Below are 15457 nucleotides of genomic sequence, written 5' to 3' on the forward strand. Positions count from 1 at the left end.
ATATATATATATATATATATATATATATATATATGTACATACACTAAAAAAACTACAACTTACTACTTGTACTACTGTTCCTACTTTGCGGTTTTTATCGTGGGACTTTAGGGTACGGATCCCCCGCGATAAATGAGGGAGGGACTATTGTATATCCAGTTTAAAAGTAGAAAATATGTTATTTTATTCATCTGTATGTGTTTAGTGTTTTTTATTTATTTATTTTTACTCAAATTGTTTTAATATGTAGGAAAATCAACACTGACATTAGTTACAGTATATTTGCATGTTCTTGTGCACGTGCAGCTTTCCTCCAGGTACTCCAGTTTCCACCCACAGAACAAAAACATGCATGTTAGGTTTATCAGTAACTTTAAATTGTCCCTAGGTGTATGAGAGAGTGAATGGTTGTTACTATTCGTTCAGCCTTTATTTCTACAGGTTAGTCTCGTTGAGTCATGAGGACTCATTTACAAGACCTGTTTTAGACAGACAGCATTCAAAGTACAGACAACAATAATTCAAGAAAAAGCTATTAAAACCAAAAGAAGTAATAAACACAGCCAAATCAAGATGCCATATAAAATAACAACCAAACAGAAGAAGTCCAGTTGCGTCATCTTTGTTCTTGTAGTTTGCCATGTCCTGGGTTACTGAGAATCAACTGGCGTGACGGGGTTGATACTTGAGTTTCTCTTTCAGCACGTCGCTCCCATTCCAGAAGTGCAATTTGGTGTTGGAGTAGACGTAAAGCTTAAATGTAAACACTGGACAAACAACCATGTAGATAATTTACTGGATTCTGGTTGCAAAACAACTTCACCTGCTAACAAGTGTACATATATGTGCATCTAAGACTAAATGTTACTCTATACTATACCTTGGAGCATCTGGGTTTTTTCCCCCCAAAGGGCCAAATCAAGATATTTATTTTGTCATTGTATGGAAAAATAAAATGATGACAACGCATAGCACTTAATTTATTTATTTTGTTTAAAACTACCAAAGCTTTGCATAGAGAATTGGAAAATGAATGTTCTTTAAGACGGATAACCTGGAAGACGTCTTTTACTGTAGGTTTTTTCTTGTAGCATAGTTAACATGCTGGATAAAAATATGTCTTCCCAATACTCTTTAGCAATTTAAGACAAACTTTCAGTAACCTGGCTCTTGGGACAATATAATAATGTCAATGTCAATTTATTTATGTAGCACATAAAAACAACAAAAACTGTCCAAAGTGCTTTACAATTTTGTCATATTAAATGAACGCAATAAGAACAAACAAACAAACAAAAATACATATTGTACCATTCGGAAAGAACAAGAAGGTTAATAATGAAATACCATAATAAAAATCAGGTATAACACAAGTGTTCACAAGTCCAACCTTATATTATTAGATAGAAGTAAAAATTAGTTTTTAGTTGTTTTACAGCAGCAAAATAAATGTGTAATAATAATGAGTTGCAAAATGTGAACAGGTTTGGGGATCTTTGCTGCTTTATTGCACTGTGGGTGTCTAATAACAGTACTTGAGTTTCATTTTCCTGTTTGTTAATATTAAACAGTTTTTCTGGGTTTATTTTCTTCATGAATATTTGTATCGCGTTAAGAGACAGAACCGGTAACTGAGGACTCACACACACACAGAGGGCTGACAATAAAAGGGGCTGAGGCCTCTGGGACTGAGTGGACAGCCTCCTCTTTCGACCTGCCCCGGCTTTTTGAACCTCGGCATCGATGCTGTGAGTGGAATCTATCGCCTGCGCCCTCAAACGGCCTGTAAAAATGCAGATCGTGACTTTGAAGACAGACTAAACGAAATGCTGGCCACACGAGCAGGAAGTCCTCTCTATACAATTTAATTTTCTGACAGTAAAGGTGACCTGGAATGGGAGAATCTGGCAACAATTCAGGCTGTAATGAGTTCTGCTGCGTCCACATTGTGGTAAATCAAAAGTGAGAGGTGGGGGATTAAATTCCACTTCATTTTTTGGTGCTTTTTCTTATCTCACATGCTTTTAAAAGTCTATGCCTGGTCAAGGTCAGACATTTTTACTTAAAGAAATATTTGAAAATATTATTCTATATATAATTTTTTTATGTATTGATGTATTAATTATCATCCAAGATGAAAGGTGAACGTGATCATATATTTGCCCGTGTGTGTGTTTGTCTGTTTCTAGCATTAGCAACATATCTCCTAAACCAATGGATATTCATTCAACCTTTATTCATACATATTAATCACATTGAGCCTCGGAGACTCATTTACCAGTGAGACCTGTTTTAGACAGACAAAAGTATGGAAAAGAGAAAACACAAGGGGGAGTGGGGTTAAAAAAAAAAATCATATATCTCGCACTATGTCCTGGCCGGGGCACAATGTGAGAATTGAAAAAAAAAAGTCTTTGCACATAAACCGCACATAATGATGTCATGATACATTCATGAGAGGACGCAGACAAAGATGGTGAGTTGTCCGTAAACACTGTCAGAAAGTTCCATAGTCCTGATAAGAGATGGTACAGTGTCTATCAGCCGGCTCAGCTCTGATACAGGTCCACAGGTGTCCTCGGAAAGGGGGTGAGTTGTCTGTGAACACTGCCAGAAAGTTACAGTCCTGATAAGAGATGGTACAGTGTCTATCGTCCTGCTCTGATACATTTCCACAGAAGCCCTCGGGAAGGGTGCAGAAAGGTGGGGGGGGGGGGGGGGGGAGCAGAGCTTCTAGTTCTCCAGGAGAAATTTGAGAAAAGTTGGCCTATTCAAGGCCAAGTGGAGAAGCCATATTCAGATAACACTGGTTGTTTTGGGACAGACCGACTCTGATTTATTTACTCTGCTGGTACCTCTCAGTGGCGATCCAGAACAGCCAGATTTTGTGGTCACTCCTCTGTGCAGTGCTCATAGCCTTCTCCAAGGTCGATTCCTTCACGCCAGCGAGTTCCAGGAGCCGCAAGTGGCCTGCGATTCTCAGAAATCGCGTCCAGCTTACGGCTTAGCTCACAAAGCATCTGAGTGTGAGCGCAGGAAACACGGTACGTTCCTTCACACAAGACGAGCAGCCTCACAGTTGCCTGAACCGCTGCTAATGTCTTCCAAATTTGTCGATATGCCAGGTACCCGCCGAGTCCAAAAAGTAAAAATCCTGTTATCATAATTGTATTTATGTACGCATCTTCAACGTCTGGATAGATTTTAATAAAACTCTCAGAATGTAATTACTGGATGTGCATCTACGACTCGTTAACTTTTAGAATCAATCCCTTGTAAGATGGCCGCCGCAGCTAATCAACATCAGCAAATTGTGTCTTTTAAGAGGTTTGACCTAAACAACTTGAATTCTGCCTCTTCTCACCATAAGCTGATTTCAGTTTGAGACTTTGGCATGAAAGGCAGCGGGCGATGTGCATTCGGTTAGGTGTAGGTTTCATTTTGGGACAGTGTTTATAATCCTCTCCCAACTAGGAGTTTCTTTGTTCGGTCTGAGTGAACAGTCTGGCTCTTCACACTACTGTGAACACGTTTGACATCTTTTCATCCACTTACTGCATTGTTTGTCCGAGCAAATAAAAAAAAGAAACTTTGATGCATCTCAACAGCCTTCTGAGTCAGCGTCAGGTTCACTTAACAGAATGTGCTGCGTTGAGAAATGCTTGAATTTTAAAGTGGCTTCTTGTAAAAAGCTGCAGCTTCAAAACTTTCTAAACACTGGGGATCTCATTAATTAGACATCTTAAGCGGATTACCATCACCGGGTGCAAAACAAAATATAAAACCAACTCAGACTGGAGCTGACCAGAGCGCAGTGGGAGTTGAACCTTTAATGTCACGGTGGTGGTGCAGGGCTCTAAACGATGACGAGCTTCACATCGCATCGTGTTCAAACCTCAGCTGCTCGGCGTTCCGTCCTTGTTTTGTCAAACTGCCACTCACATCCTTCGGCTTTTCCTTTAGAGGCGTCGACTCTGAGCTCTCTCTGGCTGTAAGGCTGTTTTTCTGATGAGAGTCATTATCGTTGGTGTGTGTAGATGTGTGTGTGTGTGTGTGTGTGTGTGTGTGTGTGTGTGTGTGTGTGTGGTGGAGACCACAGTGAAGAGAGTCCAGCTGAGAGAACAAAAAAATAAAATAGTCATTGATTCATTAGTTGATTGCACAGTTGATGGATGCTGCTAAACAATACTCGGAGTCTGAACTAAAAGCAGTTTTATATTCTGTGGAATCCACATCAATAGGTCTCGTTCTGTGTAAACCAATGGTTAAATGTAGGTGGATTAACATATTTTCGTTTACTTTTATTTTCATGAATAGTGGTTTCAGCTCTTCTATGCATTTCTCCGCTCGCCTGAATGTAGAAAAATAAAACTTAATGCTACTTTTGCATTTGTACATTGAGGTAATTTATCACACAAAGTTTATAAAAGCCTTATAAGCCCCTATTTGTTGATTACATATAAGGGCTCAAACAGACACTCCTGCATGGTTTACTTCATTGAAAGTCATTAGTTTGCTCTTTACATGCCAGACAGATTTTAGTTTCTCATGTTTTTGAATTAGCAGGCTCTGTAAAAAGCCGTGCAGCATCTTCTGAATAAAAGTTCATGTGGTAGTAGTTGATAGTCACTACCTACTCTGAGCATGACATAGTCTAAAGCTCTGGCAAGACCTTCATTGTTAAGTCTGTATTTGTTGTGCGTTTGTGTTGCAGGTGGCAGAGCTGGAGACCCAGCTGGGACATCCTGCTGCTGGTCAGACTGGTACCGAGGAGCTGAGTGAGTCACTGGAGCAGCTGGAAGCCCTGCTGAGAGCCAAAGACCAGGCAAGACAATAAACCCTCCCTGCACAGAGTGCTGTCCAAATCAATTTACTTCTTATTCTTCTTATTAGAGGGAGTCTACGAGTAGAAAGCCAGCCCGACAGCATGCACATGACATGCACAGCAGTCAGATGAATATACAGTGAAATCCCTAATCGCTCTTTGATATTCAGCTGCAGTAAAGCAACAACGTATGAATTAAAAAAAACTTCCCGTAAACCTGTGATTTGTTACTGTTCAGGCGCAAAGTGTCCGTTTGAATTACATCTTTCTGAACCACCTTGATGTTTTAGATGAAATCGTTTTGGTTCAGTAATCTTGTTTTTGTCTCCTCCAAGAAGTAATCGCTGTGCAGAATTAAAGCGGACACAACAACCGAAAGGAACAAATTAATTTTCTTGCCTTTTTTTTTTTTAAGAGCGCTGTTGTTTAGCTGCTGTTTTTGTTGTTGCTTTAATCAGGAAGAAATAATATAAATCCCTTGTATGCAACACATCAACATGCTGCAGTTTTATTTATTTCTGCAAGATGAGAAGTTGTCTAGAGCTCCTTGTGTTCCGTAAAATAAGGAATTAAAATTAAAACAACGTTGGAAATATCCCCCAGAGGAAAATATACCTTAAAAGCAGCAGCTTTCTGTTTTCTTTCAGTCTCATTTATGCAACATCTGTTTCTTTATTTGAATAAGGTTCACTTTTACAGACAAGATCCTGATATCTGGAACAATTTTCCAAATACTTCAGTTCCTTTCTGAACCACATCTGGGCACAAACCGACATGTTTCTGTGCAAAATAAGGGCTAAATCGCCTCAATAATGGGCCGTGGAAGAATCAAGGGAGGCAGCGCTGTAACTATTTGAAATCAATGTGTTTCAGGAAATTCAGGGTCTACAGAGCAAGAAAACAGACATGGGGGAGTTGGAGAAGGAGAAAGAAGAGGCCATACAGAGACTCCAGGTAAGCTGTTGTTCCGTTTAGTCTGTAAAAACCACACTTTAATTTTCCTCTCGGGATTATATTTAAAGAAAAACCTATTTAGTGCATTTTTACTACGACGGTTTGTTATTTTTAAGTTGTTATTTATTTGATTTTCATTCAAATTTGATAACTGAACGTGTAATTTTCTGCTTTACTTGAGTCAAATGAAAAACTGTTTTTAGACTGAAGGAAAGTCGTATCCTTGTGGTTTAGAAGATTGCTATTGATGAAAGGAATAATGCTCTCTAATTCTTTAGAAATTGAACAAATAGTTAATTGAAAAGATGATTAATCAGAAACGATTACTGGGAGCAGAAGTCTCATCCAGGCTTTAAAGACATAATTTAACGAGAAAACGTTTTTAGATTTGAGTCTTAAATGCTTTGAGATTTCAGAAAATAAACTTATTGGTGCAGGAGATGGGCAGTTGTGTTTCTGTGTAATACACGTAACATAAAGATAGAGCATAAAAACCAATGACATGCGTAAAGATGGGTCCTTTAACTTCCGTTGTCCAAACCTAAAGCCAAGATGTCCATGTTGTTGGGTGCTGCAATGTTGTATTTTTGCCAGACTGTGCACTCATGATTCAGGGCTGCAGTCTCGATACAAACGTCCCTCTGACACACCCTCACAACTCGCTAACAGACTATCATATCGTCAATCAGAGTGTAAAAATAACACTTTGTAGAGCAGTAAGCAAATAGCGGTAATCACAACTAAATAAAATATGATAAGACAATATAGAACTTTATTGATCCTGCAGGAAATTGTTGTGCCAGAGTTTCGATACAAAGGAGCATACACAAGGAATCACACAAGATACAAAAAATAACAGACATTTTAAAAATAACAAAGAATATAAGGATACCTGAACAAAAACAGGTCAGGTGCAGACAGAGATGTGGTTAAAATGCTTATTTGAGCATAAAGATATTTGAGCTGCCTACAGCCATCAGCATCTATAATATCTCTTCATGAAATGAGGCTAACGAGTTACAACAAATAATTTCCCTTTGGGACAGTATTTTTGAATTGGATTGAATAAAGCAGCAAGATCAGAACTAATCAGCAAAATCAACACCTGAAAAAATATCTGAAGGTTGGGTTTTTTTTTTTTTTACTTTTATTTTATTAAAACAAACATTTATTTTTTAAATAAAGGCTAATTAATTTTTTTTTTTTAAACTGCACATGGAGGTGCTGGACCTAAAACCAGCCACCAGGGGGCGCTTGTCCTTTGTAACTTCTACTTCTGAGTTCAGCTCCAGCTATGACGTCACTTATAATAACTGTAAAAACAATCACTTCATCACGCTATTGTTTATCTTTGATTGTTCATGTGCAAGCAGGGATGTTGTAGGGCCATCCAAATGTTTTGTGTTTCATTATGACGATCTGTTTTTTTGTGGTGGAAAGTTAAGAAAATCCACCAAATTGAACATTAATTGATTGGAGCTGTTGCCAGAAATCAGTCCTGCATTCTGATTGGCTGGCTGCTGCTTCCTTTACTTCTGCAGAACTTTGAGCTCTGAGTTTATCACTTTTTGTTGTCTTCGACCCTTATATTCATGAATATTCAATCCGTTTATAAAATATAAAGTCAGGAACAAGTGAACTGGCAGCTTCAAGGGCAAAAAGAATTATATTAAATTTCCTTATTAACACAGGAGTGTATCTGATGCATAGTCTTTATTAGGTCATCTATCACTTTTACCATTCCTGTCAGTTATGAATTATGGATTTTAGCCTCTGTAGACCTTGTATTTATCCTCTAATCTATTCTGTGGTGTATCTGGCATACAAAGTCACCTTAAGAAGCAGAAAACTACAAGGAATAAAGAATTTATAGTATTTCCTGTAAAATTAAGCTGCTTCTTATATGCATATTTTTCTTCTGCTACAAACTATATTATGTTGAGGAAAACTCTGAATTTATTCAGTGATCAAATCTTGATATCCTTCTGTGCGTATGCGTCTGCAGGATGTGGAGAAACGAAACGCGGAGCTGGAGAATCGAGTTCAGAGCGCCGAAAACACACTGGCCGCCAACCAAGAGCAGCAGGAGCAGGCAGAAGTTGAAGTACGGCAGATCATCGAGGTTTTAGACGTTAAAATCTGTGACCTGAAAGGCCTGAGAGAAAGCTTAGCGAAACTGGTCGATAAGTAGCCGGGGTGCATCTCCGCAGTCGGCGTCCGTGTCCTCCACGTGAGCTTGATTTGTCTTTAACCGGTGCAGCAGCAGAGCCAAGATGAAAGCAATACGGTGGAAATAACACCAAAGTTTCACCTTCGTTAGTTTCTTTTAGGATCAGTGAGGACAAACAGCAGTTGTTACCCTCCTCCTGAAGATGCTATGTGGAAAACAATTCATGCAAACTGTTTGATGGTCTGCCACACTGACTCACCATTCTGAAATCAAACGACTTGCCTGCTATAAAAGTACAGCACCTTTGACTGTTTAGTGCTGTAGCGACTAAATATATTATTTGACATAAGGTCTCATATATGTACAAAAACAAACTTTATAGGTGATTGCTTGTACCAATTTTTAAAAATATTTTTCCATATTTGATGTTTGATTCAAAAAGGTTCCAGAAGTTAAAAACTTTGCTGAAATTGAAACAACCTGACATGTGAGGGTTCATTCCCACTTTTTTTGTTTTTTGGTACTCTTCCTGCTCCGTCTGCAGCCTGAGATCAGGTTAAAAAGGTGTTTTAGTCACAAATTTGTTCCTGCATCTGTGTCTCTGTAGAACCCAGTATTTCCTTTTCTCTTTATTTCTTTCAGCACACTTTCCTTTCATTTCTGCTCTATGAACTCGTATTTCCCGTGATGATTGAGGGAAGAGGTTTTATCTTTCTTTTTGTGGTTTCTCTCCAGCCCTATATTTGTGCCGTCTCCGCTGTTTGACAAGGAACCACTATGAGCTATAAGACCGATTCCACATTAAAGGAAGTGTTTTTCTTTTAAACTGTGTTGTCAGTATCTTACCTGCAGTAGACAACAATCATTTGATAAGCAAATGATTCGTAATTACGACGCTCTATGCTGCGGCATCCAGCAATAAACGCTTGTATTTTAACGTTAATCTGTTATTAGAGCACACTTCAGTTTGACAAGTCTTATATATTGTGGCATTAATTGACAGTTTTCCAATGACACAATGTGCCGCGGTGCTTTTGGCGTATTTTCGGCTTTGGGAATAAATTCTCACAAGTCAAAATCTGTCCATTCATGACCGACTTTTGTCCATCTAAAACAACACTTTTTAGTGCTTCAACCAAACAATATCTTTGATGCATCTACACCTTGTCACTTTTGCACAAGACCGTTAACTATTTTCTTAGCTGAACAACTTTCATGTGCACAGAAGTTGCTAAATTCATATTGTTTTGCTGTTTTTTCCCCCCCAAAACAACATAAAGTTGACTTTTCTAAGAGATAATAGAAAATTCTCTCGACTAAGATCACTTTAACCGTTGTCTACTGCAAGTAAAGCACTGACTGCTCATGCATACTCTACACAACCCTAATTTTAAGCCCAGTTTATAAAACAGACTTGCCGGTTTTGCAAATTTAAAGATTTCCTGCTGGAGTTTCATGTTTTTCAGCTGACAGAGTGAATGCTCAAGACCAGAAGAAGTGTTGTTTTCCAGCAGAGCTACGTGTCTAAATCTCAGCTTGTCGGGCATGTCTGGACACGGACAGTAGAAATGACTGTGCTGTAACGATAAGTGACATCTGTGAAGAGCAAAGTAACTCAAAATGTTGCTTCTGTGTAGTTTAGATTTTTCGTAAAAAAAAAAAAAATTTTAGATTTAGGTTTTTGTGTTAGACATCTATAGGAATATTTGAACAAGTATCTGTTTTATCATAACCTTTCTGAGTCACTGTGGAGATGCACCCATAGGAGTTTTGTCAGGGTTCGGACATACGACGGCAAAGACCCTGCGTAAACTGAGCTCCTGTTCGTCAGCAGGCCCTGCGACCACCAGCCCCAGCGTCAGCAAACTCAGCGATGCAACAACCGTCTCCAGCTCCATCTTCTGAGAATTGCCAGCAGAACACTATTTTCTAAGAACTGCTCCTTCTCAGCACTTCTATTATTCATGTTCGCTGAGGAGTTCCTGTCAGGGTGGGAAATCGGCATAGCAGCCAAACGAACAAAAAGAGGAAAATACCACAAAATCCTAAACTTGAGCAACTCCATTTGTATTCCACTCACTTCTGCTGGACACTGGAAGGAGTCCTGACGGGTCAGAGAAGCTGCTTTCCTCACCTTGATGTTGTTCAGTTCAACTTTTTATTACACTTGATCAAATTTGTGCTAAGTTTAATTTTGTTTGCATTTGTCAACGAAAAATACTAATGTGCATATTCTGGTAATCTACACTATAAATGTCCAGGATATTCTTAAGTGCAAGGCTTGGATCACGATATCACTGCATGAGCTCTACAGAAAGAGTAAACTGGTACGCAGCTGACTTGTCCGTCAGCCTTTGATGTGAATGCCACAATGAACAATATCTATTGATTCTTGCTTCTCAGCTCCTGAGCTGACTTCTTGACAAGTACAAATAAAGCGGTTTGTAGCTGATGAAGCAATGACAGGCAGAACCATCACGTCAGGATTCAAAATCGGTTCATGTCATGTAGCGCTCATCACATCAACTTTCTTTTACTCTCGTACATGTCGTTAGCTCGTTTTGAGACGTAACTGCAGAGGAAGAATGCGGTCTTGTTTTGATCACAAAAATTATATTTCATCACCAACGAGCAACTCGTCTTGGTGATCAGTCGCTGCATGCAAAAAATCTGAAATATTTCAAGCATTGATCTGTTAATTTGTAGGTCAGACCTTGTTTCCCTACGTCTTTATTACATTTTTATAGTTTAAAAAAAAAATCTGCACAAGCACAGCATGTTTAATGTCAAGACACTTCACGCCAGCCTTACTCCTGTTTTAAATACTGTACAAGTCCCCATATACATTAGTGTAGGGGACAGGGACGTCTACTGGTTTAAGTCACTAGATTATTTGGGATGAGCAGGTTTAATAAAACTAAACATGCAACACAAAAACGTGTTGCAGATATCGATCAAGTTTAGGTCTTTTTTTTTTTGTGGAGAATAAAAAAATTTGAGAAGCAATTTCAAGTAGTCAAAGGGTGTTGCTCTCATTATTCAGCACTGATGGGTGGAGTGCCCCCTTGATTGGAAAATTGACTTACTAAAACATCTGGTACCATCCACTGCAGCATTTATTACTAAAGATGTACCGTTCTCAAGCTTTGCCTGAAGGCGGCCGATAATCATCTCAATGTTTCAGTTTTTGTGCAGACCATCTTCAAGTACGACTTTAAATACCTCAGAATGGCTGAATTTAGTTTCTTTAATAAAACTAATATTGAACACAAATGACTAAATCTGTGGGTGGATCATTTTATGAGATTTGACAATGCGAGACATTTCCTTATATTTGTATTTAAACTGTCAACATTAAACTCTGCCACACAAAGGTGTGTTTGTGATGACAAAAAAAAAAAAAAAACCTAATTATTCTGCATAAATGAAACTGTCCTTGCTTTGACATTATGAGCAAAATTTTTAAGAAATTTACTTTTTGCATTATTTGAGCTACAAGACTCGTTTGAATTCAGCCATTAAACTTGGGATCAAGTCAGTTACATTTGAACTAGGGTGCCAGACACTGCTTTGATTTAACCGTATCTAGTGAACGGGCCATCTTTAATCTGGATTAAGAACATTTTAAATCAGCTGAGTTTTAATCTTTAGCAAATAACCAATCAAGCTAACGTTTGTTCCTGAAACTGAACAACAGAAACCAGACAGGCAGCATAACTTTCTTACATTTATTTTAACACAAAATGGCATACAGCGCCAATGTAACCATGATGTTTACTTCAGCTTCTTCTTGGGGCGAAGATTGTTGGTGTGTCCACATTTCTTCTTGCGGCAGTTGACAGCACGAGGGTGCAGACGTGCATAGCATCTGGGAAATGCAAAAGCAGGTTTGTCTGTCAAAGTTTGCTTTGATGGTAATTAAAATTCATATTGGAGTACTTCAGAAACTAAGAAGCTTAACTGTTTCAATACAAGATAGCAAATAAAGTCTCAAACATAACCACAAAGAAGTAGAGAATCATTTTCACTAAAACTATAAGTTTAAATATATAAAATCTACACTTTCCCATAGTGTCCATTCTATTACAGCCTTGAAACGTAAACACTGACAACTCCAATTGCAGCTCAATCCAAAAAAAATAAATAAATCTTGAGGTACTTGCTGGATATTTAAAGTAACTACTTTGTCCTAAGCACTTTATTATGAAATAATATGTTTTGAATTAATGGTGTGGTCTAAATTTAGATGCAACTTGACAAAGGCAAACAGACGCAATCATATGAACTTACTTGCGGCAGATCATCTTGTCACAGTTGTATTTCTGAGCCAGCTGTCTGAGTGAGGGCTCAATGATGCCACCGCGCAGACGAAGAACCAGATGAAGGGTTGATTCTTTTGGACAAGAAAGATGTGACATCAGCCTCGAGTTTGGTAAGCATCCACATACACATTTTGAAAATCATTTTTAACTCTATTAAACTAGGTTTTGCCAAACGCGTCATGTACTATGTTCTAGTCAAAAAGTTTAAGATTTGAACCATTTCGTGCGTCTTGTGTCACACGTCTCACCTTTCTGGATGTTGTAGTCTGACAGCGTGCGCCCATCTTCAAGCTGTTTTCCAGCGAAGATCAGACGCTGCTGGTCAGGAGGGATTCCTGTAAACAGCACCACCAATCATTATGTTTCCACAGGATCAACATATATTGATGAGCAATTGACAATTTACACATTAGTCCAAACAATTTTACAATATTTTGTTAACTTGCTTTCAAACTGTCAATTTCTGCAAGAAAAGTACATGGAATATAAAACATAATGGATGACTATAGTGCAGGTTCACAACCAAAACACATTCAGGATTTACAAGTTCTACTGCTTCTACAGAGGAACCAAGTTCAATTTAATGAGTTAACTCACCTTCCTTGTCTTGGATTTTCGCCTTGACATTTTCGATAGTGTCACTGGGCTCAACCTCAAGAGTGATGGTTTTCCCCGTTAATGTTTTCACAAAGATCTGCATCTTTGCAGGCTGTGGGAACAAAGTTAAAGTTAGCTTCGTGACTGATCACTGCTAGCACCCGTGACACCGCTAATTGACAGAAGACCACTTTCACAACCACAAAATACAGCTCGATAGGTTATGACACTTGCAACATGGTCACATTTTGTAACTAAATCGTTAAAGATAACTAAACGTCTTGAGCTGACAGTAAAAACGTAATTAGCCGTTAGCTCAGCGGGACTTGTAGAAAGGCCTCGCCACATGCCAACGATTAGCGTGGAAGGTAAAGACAGCTACGCTCGTTTTACGCCTGAAAACTTAACAACTACCACACAACAAAGAGGTTCCTTATCCAAAAATGAGGCAGATAAACGTTTTTATTCATAATAAGCTTTTAAACATTGCGAAAAATCTCAAAATATACTCTGAACCGAACGTGTACCCACCCGGCCGCTAGCTGAGCCTCAACGAAAAGAGAGCGGAAGAAGCTGACGCTGGGTTACGTCACTTCCGTTCACGCAGCTCCCATGTTAAAATAACGTAAACTTTTCTTACTTAGGTTTTGAATAGATCTTTAATTACGCAGTAATATACGCATACATTTGATCACATTTTGCATAATATAGTTTAGGATTGGATGGTGCAGCTAAAACTCCAAGCTAGAGGTAAAAAAAATATATATTCTATGTAAGGACATTTTTATAAAAATTTAGTTAATTTAACTTCTCACAGAATCAACACTAAAATGTTGTTTCGCGTCTTTATTGTGGTTTGAGCTCATGGACACGATTCAAAATTAAACTTGACCGACACCTGCTGTTCTTCTTTGTGAAGTGCTGCTGTGGCAATTTGAACTTGCACAAAATAAAAATTGTGTGACACAACTAGTGCAGACGAGAAATTTTTAATAATATATTGCATAGACTACTTAATTTTTCATGGATTACTTCATTTAAAATGCACACATTTACATAAATAAATGTTTATCGTGTGACTTTAGATTCAGTATTCACACTACAAAAAAGGTTAAATCATGTCATCAGGACCAGCTTCTTTAAATGAGAAACGTTTCGCCCCTACCCCATCCAGAGGACTTAGTCAGTCTGCAGCCTACCAACCATCTGTCCCATAGGTAGCCTGCATTGCTGTGTTTCAAGCCAACCTCCTGTTGGAATCTCAGAAGTAGGCTTTTAACACATGCAAACAGGGTACACCTCATGTACCACATGTGATGCGAATGACAATAAATTAACCTTAAACCTTGATTACTCCGCCAAACCTTTGACCCTGCAGCGACCTGTCTCAGCACACTTTAGCTCTCGCTTTTCACTACAGTAATGTAATAAGCTGGATTCTGTCTTCTCACTCAGATCCTAATAAAAGTTATTGGGTAACTTCCGTATTCAAGAACAGATTTATTGGGTGATGTACCAAGAATATATTTTACAGACTTGACCTGTTTTGTCAGCCTCAGAAACTTCGAGTCGATGCCGATATTTAGTTGAACCTTTAAAAATCACAATTTATAGTCAAAGACAATTATGAAACACAAAGTTAATAATGAAATTTTAAACATGGATCTTACGTATAAACAAATATGACATAACTTGCAATGCAAATGCACCACATTTCAATTACCACACCTTTACGAAAGTCGTTATCCATCAAAGTTCTAAACGTTCCTAGAAGCCTATAAAATAACAACACCGTTAGATTTTATTCACACTTGGACCTTTAACCCGCATCTTCTGCTTTTATATTTTAAATTTGCAGCGTATGCATCCAACCAAGCCCTCTAATGTCTCTCTTCCAATGAACAGCAGAAAAATTCCTATAATCTGACAGAGCTGATGAATAATCTTTTTCCAAGAACAGTGCAGTGTGAAAAGTGTGAAATCACAGCTTTCGCAGTTAGCTGGTTTAAACATAAACCTCCAGGCTTGCATTCTGGAAGAACTGGAAGAGACAGCTCTGAATTTAAACGTCTGAACTGACTAAGAAGGTTACCGTCTGTTTCGCAGAGTGACTCTCGTACCCTTCTGACTGGCTGTTCCACCCTGTTTACACTGTCAATGCTTATACTGGGAGGAAGGTTACGTGCGTTTTGCAGAAACACTCTCGTTCCCTTTTTAAAGCTAGACTGACCACAAAACTCATAAAAACAAACCGTGTTGCAGCAATAACACACTTTTGACACTGAGATGGAGGCTCTGCTGATAAAGGTCAAGCAGATGTATACAAACTGAGTGTAGTGTTCATCATATATCAGAGGGATTGTGAAAACCAAAAAAAAAACTTTATTCAGAACTTTTTGTGTGCATCTAATGACTTTAAGACTGCAGGAAGCAGGTAGGTAGGTAGGTAGGTAGGTAAGTAGGTAGGTGGGTAGGTAGGTGGGTGGGTAGGTGGGTGGATGGATGGATGGATGGATGGATGGATGGATGGATGGATGGATGGATGGATGGATGATGGATTATGGATGATGGATGATGGATGGATGCTGG

The 15457-nt window shown here is 38.6% G+C and overlaps 2 protein-coding genes across 3 annotated transcripts in view; one reads left to right on the forward strand and one right to left on the reverse strand.

The window, feature by feature from the left end:
• Positions 1-8511, forward strand: part of LOC119430536 (homer protein homolog 3) — a 62998-nt gene extending 54487 nt beyond the window's left edge. For both annotated transcript variants that reach the window (XM_037697959.1, XM_037697960.1), the window contains 3 exons: positions 4715-4825; positions 5699-5779; positions 7785-8511. In XM_037697959.1, the coding sequence (XP_037553887.1) occupies positions 4715-4825; positions 5699-5779; positions 7785-7970 (378 nt within the window). In that variant the 3' untranslated portion in view covers positions 7971-8511. The remainder of the gene's footprint in view (positions 1-4714; positions 4826-5698; positions 5780-7784) is intronic.
• A 3152-nt stretch (positions 8512-11663) lies between these two features.
• Positions 11664-13465, reverse strand: uba52 (ubiquitin A-52 residue ribosomal protein fusion product 1). The gene is made up of 5 exons (XM_037697970.1): positions 13400-13465; positions 12869-12980; positions 12520-12606; positions 12240-12342; positions 11664-11817 (listed from the first exon to the last, which is right to left on the reverse strand). The coding sequence occupies exons 2-5, from the start codon at positions 12969-12971 to the stop codon at positions 11724-11726; spliced, it is 387 nt and encodes a 128-aa protein (XP_037553898.1). The 5' UTR covers positions 12972-12980; positions 13400-13465; the 3' UTR covers positions 11664-11723.
• Positions 13466-15457: the final 1992 nt, after the last annotated feature.

Source organism: Nematolebias whitei, chromosome 3 (assembly GCF_014905685.2).
Source record: "Nematolebias whitei isolate Nwh7 chromosome 3, NemWhi1, whole genome shotgun sequence".
In the NCBI taxonomy this organism is placed as follows: domain Eukaryota; kingdom Metazoa; phylum Chordata; class Actinopteri; order Cyprinodontiformes; family Rivulidae; genus Nematolebias; species Nematolebias whitei.

What these genes read in the sequence shown, in the direction of transcription:
- uba52 (XM_037697970.1), bottom strand. Translation starts at nt 12,971, where the DNA reads ATGCAGATCTTTGTGAAAACATTAACGGGGAAAACCATCACTCTTGAG. An exon ending in GAAAATCCAAGACAAGGAAG is followed by an intron (nt 12,607 to 12,868) that starts GTGAGTTAACTC and finishes TGCTGTTTACAG; the next exon opens with GAATCCCTCCTGACCAGCAG. An exon ending in GACAAGATGATCTGCCGCAA is followed by an intron (nt 11,818 to 12,239) that starts GTAAGTTCATAT and finishes TGCATTTCCCAG; the next exon opens with ATGCTATGCACGTCTGCACC.